Genomic DNA, 8024 nt, shown 5'->3' on the forward strand with positions numbered 1-8024 from the left:
CAGTAGTGTATTTTGCTCATCATTCTACAACTGGAGCAAAACTCAGCATGTATTCTAAACAGCATCAACCTGAGCCATCTGACTGAGTGTTCTAGGATCCAGTTACACAGTCACTAACTCATATTACTGTTAAGTGGGTTCACATATCAGTTTTGAACGTAGCGGAAGATCAAGCGTTCCTTTCCATGCAGCCCTTTCTCTGTCATCTGAGCATAGCTACAGCACGGTGTCTGGGACAAGGAATGTGTCTCAAGAAACCTAGCCACAGTCTCAGATTCACATATAATTACTTTCCCTTAGTATTGGGGGCAGCTGCCAAGGCCAGGTCTAGTTCAGGTTGAGACCTCGCTTCTTTATGTCAAATTAGAAAAGGTCTGCAGTATCATATGGGAAAATAAGCAATGTGTGTATAGTATATATGTGTTTGTATATATTTTAAAAAGACACTGTGCCACATAAAGAGAGAAGACAATTAGATACATATATATGGTCCTGATGGTTACCATTTGAAATATGCATTACACTTTGAGCATCTTGCATAGGAAAATGACAATGCTAAGATACTAAAGGTATTCACCGATAAAACATGTTTACAGTGAAGAAGTGAGTGGAGAGACAAGAAGTTTTTGGTGTCTCAGTTTAAAAAGAACAAAGGAAAAGAACCCTTAGTTAGGGGCACTGACAAATATTCAGAGAGAAAAAACAAAGACTGTGTATTAAGAAAACAATGTAAGAAAGGACTTGAGAGCCGTGTTCCAAGGTGTCAAACACTGCAGAGGATTCCGACAAAAATGGAAGCTAGAATGTAAGATTCAGCATATAGTTGGACAGTAGCAAAACTGATGGTCCGTGATCAAAGGCACAGTGCCAGTTGAGTTGAAAAGAGTAAGCATAGAAGTCTTTCATTAGTGATGGTGAAAGAGCTGAAAGGTCTAAGAAGCATGGCATCAAGAATATCCTTGACCCAGGATGAAATGATCAAGAATTTAATTTGATTGATAGCACTGAGAAGAGTCCGATAGAGCTGAAAAAAATGTACGTGCAAGAGAAAGAGAAGAGCAGTAGACGGAGCTGTGGTGTATGTTCTCCTTGTGGCCACCCTGTAGTAGTTCTGCAAAATTCAGCACGTCGCTCTGATTTACATCCCACAACTTGAGTGACTTGGGTAAGACTAGCATTTGACTGTATGCAATATGGAGCTATAAATGATCATAGATCATGAAATAATTTGGTCTACTTTGGCATCTGGAATGTGACATCTGGTATGAAGCTGGGTGACTAGCAGATGAGAAGACATATTTAATTAGTGCACACCATCAGGTAAAAGACGAATGGATTATTGCCATGTGTTGATATTTTGTGTTTATTTACATAATTCATGATCCAAGTGATCTCATTAGTGGAGCAGAATATAGAATATGCACTTAAAGTTGATTGAGTTATTTCATGGAAAGTCTTATCCTGATTACTGTTTGTATCCCAGAATACATATTACTGTTTGTATCCCAGAATACATATCAACCCAATACTTGTATCATTGCAAGGGCTCTACTCATAGTGGTTAAGTGCTCGGCTTTTAACCAAAAGGTCAGTGGTTCACTAAGGGGAAAGACATAGCAGTCAGAGTTCAAGGTAAAGATTATAGCCTTGAAAATGCTGTGGGGCAGTTATATTCTGTGCTATAGGGTCTCTATGAGTCAGAATCAACTTGACAACCTTGGACTTGGTTTGGGTTTTTAATATCATTATATCTGTTCACTGACTAAGCATTACTTCTTATTTGTTTCAGTTAGCAACATTATTTGAGAATGGTATTTTAGTTTGCTTAGTATTTTAGTTCATTTCCTTTTAATGTATGCTGAGTTAGTTAATTGTGCCAGCCTGGCCGATAATCACATGTGGGGCTGGTTGAAAGGCGGAGGGATAAATGGGTGGTGAGCTTCGCCTTTCTAGCTCTCGGATCTCTTGTTTTGTGATGGTTGCATCGGGTGCAGCTGCCTTAGCAGTTCCCTGCTTCAGCTTGCAAGATTGACTTCCTACAACACATCCCCAAGGAGAAGCTACATGGACCTATCCCGATGCAGTCCTGGGTGCTGGAGCAGCCATGTGGAGACCCCTGCTAGTGCTGAGATGCTTATTCGTTCACTGACTCAGCTTTCCTCCTGCAGTCGGCATCATTGCCTCTGTTTTGTGAGGTGGAGGACTTTGTGGACTGGTGTTGGGTTAATGTTGGACTTGTGGGCTTGGGCAGCATTGGGTGGGGATGTTTTCGTGATGCACCTTTTCTTTACATGAAACTCTCTCTTATACATGAGTTGCTGTGGATTTGTTTCTCCAAAGTACCTAGACTAATACATATGCTAAGTGCATTAGTATTTGGAATCATTTACTCATTAATTTATGTATGTCTTTATATTGTTCAGACATTCCATTGTTTGAATCATTGTTTATATTCAGAACAACCTTTCAATTTAAGAATTCAAGTGAAGCTAAATAATATTATTATATATAAATATAATTATATTTTACAGTTTTCACCTGTTACATTAAATGAAATATTAACATTGAGCTTCTGGTTGACAGTCTATTTTGCACACAAGAAATCCAATCATTCTCACAGGCCAAGTCTATGATCAAGATAAAATAAAGGAAAGCAACAAGAAATTCAAAGAATTAATAATTTTAAAAAATATTTTTACTCAAATGAAAATAAGATATGAGTGACAGGGTTATGTCCAGAAGCAAAGTTATTAGTTGAGACTAATAGTTCAAAATCGATATGTAAGAATAGGAGCAAAATGGCAGGCTCTGAAAAAGAAAATATTTATAATGATGCAAATGAATAGAGGCAGGTAGAATATGATTAAAAATCAGAAAATGTTATGTTCATGCAGATCCAATGGAATAAATCAAATGCCAGAATATTGGAAAGTCTTGATTAATTGACAATAGAACAAGCAGATAGCGGGGGAAAGCTTCAAAAGGGGTAGTTGTTTGGGAACTTTTTTCAGTAGTGTAATGCTTTGTTGCACATGACATTTCATATGAACAGAAGTTCAATATTTGAAGTGAATAAAAGCAGAAGTGCTATGGAGATATGTTGGTGTCTCGGAGTGCTGAGAGAGCAAGGCAGCCTTTTCTACTTTCAGTTGTCCCTCTAAAATGTGTCTGCAAATCTGTATGAGTCCTAGTAAATTGTCTGAGTTCATTAGGTTTTAAAAAACGGTTTGGAAAATCGTATGGTTGTAGAGTCTGTAAAGAGAAACCAGTCAAGTGTTGACTCGAGGCCTGATTAATAGCATGACTTACATAAGACTTGCAAATCCTGTTTGCCTACGTTTTCGTGAATGAATATTAAAATTTTATATGGACTTTCAGCAGCAAAATGGAAAATCAGAGTGTTAGATTAAGTTCTAAAGTTCTTCGTCTTTTTTTTTTCCGGTAGACCAAAATGAAAAGTGATAGAATGAGGTTATTTACCTGGTAAAGATTGAGAATGTGCCTCGCTTTCCCTGTAGTCTTTACTTGTCTTACATTCCTGACATATGAAAAATTCAAGATTTTTTTTATTTCAGACTGGACTTTGATAAAAACAACAGCTTTAGAATATGCTCTTAGTTTTAGGATCGAATATAATAGATACTAATCTTTATTATCTAATAGTACCTTTTTCTTCTTCTTTTTTTCCAGTCTGTTCCCAGTATTCTAGAGGAGTTTTTGCCATTTTTGGACTCTATGATAAGAGGTCTGTGCACACCTTGACCTCCTTCTGCAGCGCCTTACACATCTCCCTCATCACACCCAGTTTCCCCACCGAGGGGGAGAGTCAGTTTGTGCTGCAGTTAAGACCTTCCTTGCGAGGGGCTCTCCTGAGTCTTCTGGATCACTACGAATGGAACTGCTTTGTCTTCCTGTACGACACGGACAGGGGTAAGTTCCCATTGCACGTCAATCCCATCAAACGCTAGTTCCCACTCTGAAGTTGTTTGATTTAGCAAACACGTTCATTCCTAATATGACTAAAGTATTCAATGTGTGTTAGAAAAGTGTTATAAAATTTCTCTTGGAGAAGTTTTCTCGTTAAATAAGTTTTACATGTATAGGTTTGCTATAAAACAAAACATGTTCTGTGCCTTCGTTAAAATGAAAGCAACTTATTTTATGCTGATCAGTGATGATGCTTGAGTAATAGTCACAAAATAAATCAATTGCTTTACCCCAGAGGCAAATGACTCAATAAGTTGGGGCATTTTAAAATAATGTCAGGTTGAGGCATAATAATGTGTGTGAAAAATACAACTTTAAGTGAGTCATTGAGAGGTCATGGAAATGACAGTAGAGATTGGGTGGTGTGAGTTGTGTTGCCAGCATTTTACTTTACTTATCAGGCCATATATATTAATGAGTTATCTCATAAGTCTATATTAGAGAGCTTTGAATTCTACACTTTTTTTGTAGAATTTGCAATAGATGGATATCTCATTTTGAGGCTTTTAACTAAAAGCATTCCCAGGAATTTTTCTTCAATTATATTTTGATTTAGTGACTAGAATTTAACAATATAGTAAATATCAGAAGGAGCAAAACAGGACCACTTGTGGGATGTTGTCTTCAGTAATTTTACTTAATATGTAAGAGTTTTAAGGACACAGGAAATTAAACTTTGAAAAAGGCATCATTTTAAGAACAACCTTGAATTCTCTATGAAATGAGTAAGGATGAAAAATATGCTCTTTTCTCTCATAAAAACAAAAAAAAATCAAAGTACGTCTTTTGCAGATGTAATCAACCCTCAAAAATCCAAGGTATAATTTCCTGTGCTCAAGGAAGAAAATCTATTAAAGGGACACACTGTTCTCATTAAAATGCACATAGTTAGATGAGAACAATATAACTTATAATACAACCTCAGACCAATAGTGGTTCTAGATCGTCTTTTACAATGGTAGTCTTGGTAAATTATATTTTCAAAGACAAGATCAACAAATTTATGACCATCAGACTCTATTCTGCATGGTTGTAGCATACTCTAATCCTTATTTGGAAATTTGGGGATTTATAGTTTAATAATTTTCCATTAGTAGCCCAAAGCATTCCAGGAGGGCACTTCTGTGGAAAAAAACAAAAAGACGAGAAAGAAAGAAAAAAAGCTTTACTATGTCCACTTCTAGGTATTGGATAAATCCATAGGCAAGAGGCCATGGAAAATTGACTCAGAATGTCAAGAAACATATACTGGTGTGTGGGTGAGGTAATTGTCCTTGTGATTATTGGACCTAGTTCAGGTATCCACTTTGGGGAGAATAAAGACAAGCAGCTTGGCCTCCCAGAAACACCAATTGTTCCGGTGTTTCTGCTCCCTGTGTCTCCACGAAACCAACACCCATCGAGGAGAACCATGTAGACGTCAGTCACTCATCCCCTAAGGAGGAAATAGAAACGGTGGTTGGCTTCTCTCCACATTGTAGTTTCCGGGACTCTTACTCCTGTATAGCAAGTCAAATGTTCCAACCTTGAGCTAGTCACCATTATTTATCGCCGTGAGCACTTTTTATAAGCAAGTACTCCTGGTAATTTACAGACTCCTCCACTGGCTTAGCTTTGTTATTGTTCGTTGTGATGTAAGCATTATTTCTTCTAATACTGGATCTTACCATCTTTGAATCTTTATTGACTATCTTGCAGCCTGTGCTTACTCTCTCTTTTGAAATCTGCCTTATACATTTGAGTAACTCTCAAAACAACAACAGCCAAAACCCTCACTGTCCTCAAATCAATGATGACTCATAGGAGCCCCCGTCAGTTTCTGAGACTGTAACTGTATTGGGGATCGCAAGTTCAGGTTTCCCCAGCAGCATTGCTGGTGGTTTAGGACGGCCAACCATGCAGATTGCAGCCCAACGCACACAGGGGCTCAAGCAGAAAACAAATGCTTTGAAAATGATGATGGCAACATATGTACAAATGTGCTTGACACAATGGATGTACATGTGGATTGTGATAAGAGCTGTAAAAGCCCCCAGTAAAATGATTAAAAAACAAAAACCACCAGGGATCCTCAACTTCCTCAATCAATGGATGCAATTCACTGATTCATATTCCTATCTTTAGTAGTTGCTCGGGCACATTCGCTAGTCCTTTGTGTTATCTTCTATTTTACTAAGCCTGTCCAACTTCAAATGGGCACCTTTGTCCTGAAGGTTAATGGTGTGAATGGAAAGTAGTCTGTAAGGAGAATGGCCATTTCTGAATGCCCTGTTGGCCTACCCTTTAAGCCGTGATACCATCATGCTTCCCTATATTTTGGGTCCTAATCAATCTCTCACAAATAACAGTAATTTGTCATCCCTCTGAAATGGAATATGATTCTCAGATACATCACAAATCCTTTTTTTTTTCCTTTTATCATTTCATTGGAGGTGCTTACAGCTCTTATAACAATCCATACATCAATTGTATAAATCACTTTTATACATAAGTTGCCTTCATCATTTTCAAAGCATTTTCTTTCTACTTGAGCCCTTGGTATCAGCACCTCTGTTTTCCCTCCCTCACCAATCTCCCTCCCTCACGAACCCTTGATAAATTAGAAACTACCATTTTTTCCATATCTTATATCATCCGCTGTCTCCTTTCACCCAAGTTTCTATTGTTCATTACCCTGGGGGTAGGGGTGGGCTTATATATTGGTCACTGCGATCAGTTCCCCCTTTCTCCCTCTTCTCCCCACACCTTCCCCCTACCCTCATGGTATCACTACTCCCTTACTGTTCCTGAATGATTTATCTGTCCTGGATTCCATGTCTCATAGGCTCTTATCTATACCAATGTACATGCTCTGGTCTAGCCAAATTTTTAAGGTAGAACAGGGTCATGATAGTGGGGGTGGGGTGAGAAGTATTAAAGAACTAGAGGGATGTTGTGTGTTTTGTTGGTGCTATACTGCACCCTGACTGGCTCATTCCTTCTTTGTGAGGGGATGTCCAATTGTCTACAGATGGGCCTTGGTTCTCCATTCCAATCCTCCTCATTCACATGGATACAATTGTTTGGGGTGTTCTGATATCTTATACCTAATTCTATCAACACCTCGTGATCAAACAGGCTACTGTGCTTCTTCCATGTGGGCTTTGTTGCTTCCCTGCTAGATGGCCGCTTGTTTAACTTCAAGCTTTTAAGACCCCAGACATCTAATAGCTAGTTACCATCATCTCTCTTCACCACATACACACCCATTTTGTCTTCAGCCATCGTGTTGGGAGGTGAGCATCACAGAATACTGGGTTATTAGAACAAAGAGTTCTTACGTTGATGGAGGACTTGAATAGAGGCCCAATGTCTGTCTGCTATACCAATACTTAACATATAAATATATGTACATAGACCTATATCTCTATCATTATATATGACTATATTTACATATATACATCCCTATAGTTATACCTCTATAGGGGTCTTTTGCCTCCTTTTTTGTTCTACTTCCTTTTCCTTTTCCGCCTGTCCCACCATCATGTTCGACCTTCATTCGACTCTCCATGATTCCTCTCGACTACATTGCACTTGATCACACCCCACCAACCTCCTCATCATTGATTTTAGATCTTTGTTGTTCCCTTGTCCCTGGACCTGTTAGCTCCCCTCTCCTTTTCCCCCTGTCTTCCCCTCTTTCATGTCCTCCCAGAACCATTGGTCTCATTGTTTTCTCCTCGGGATTGTTTATCCAGCTATCTTATATAGGTAGACATAGAGAAAAAAAGAGAGAGAAAAGATTTTTAAAAACTATAAATAGTTCCGGGCCTGTCTGCTGACCCTTATGAATGTTTTCTGATTGGGTCTGATGAAATGTGAAGCCCGCCCTGTGAGTCAGAAGTCTATTTTCGGGATTACTCAGAAACTCTGTTGCTCTGTTCCCCGTACTGCTCTGTGGCGCTCCCTTCATGTTGTGCCCGGGTGTGGGGGTGTCAGACTGGACAAAGTTTCCACACTGCGTGCTGTCCCCCATATTGCTGTGGGTCAGTGAGGGG

General features: G+C 38.8%; 1 protein-coding gene across 8 annotated transcripts in view; it reads left to right on the forward strand.

Moving 5' to 3' along the window:
- The window catches only part of GRIA4 (glutamate ionotropic receptor AMPA type subunit 4), a 438032-nt gene that overhangs the window by 153752 nt on the left and 276256 nt on the right, over positions 1-8024 (forward strand). For all 8 annotated transcript variants that reach the window (XM_004708995.2, XM_004708994.2, XM_045297724.1 and 5 more), the window contains exon 3: positions 3691-3930. In XM_004708995.2, the coding sequence (XP_004709052.1) occupies positions 3691-3930 (240 nt within the window). The remainder of the gene's footprint in view (positions 1-3690; positions 3931-8024) is intronic.

Source organism: Echinops telfairi, unplaced genomic scaffold, assembly GCF_000313985.2.
Source record: "Echinops telfairi isolate 266 unplaced genomic scaffold, ASM31398v2 ScPeMD7_7421;HRSCAF=8459, whole genome shotgun sequence".
Taxonomy (NCBI): Eukaryota; Metazoa; Chordata; class Mammalia; order Afrosoricida; family Tenrecidae; genus Echinops; species Echinops telfairi.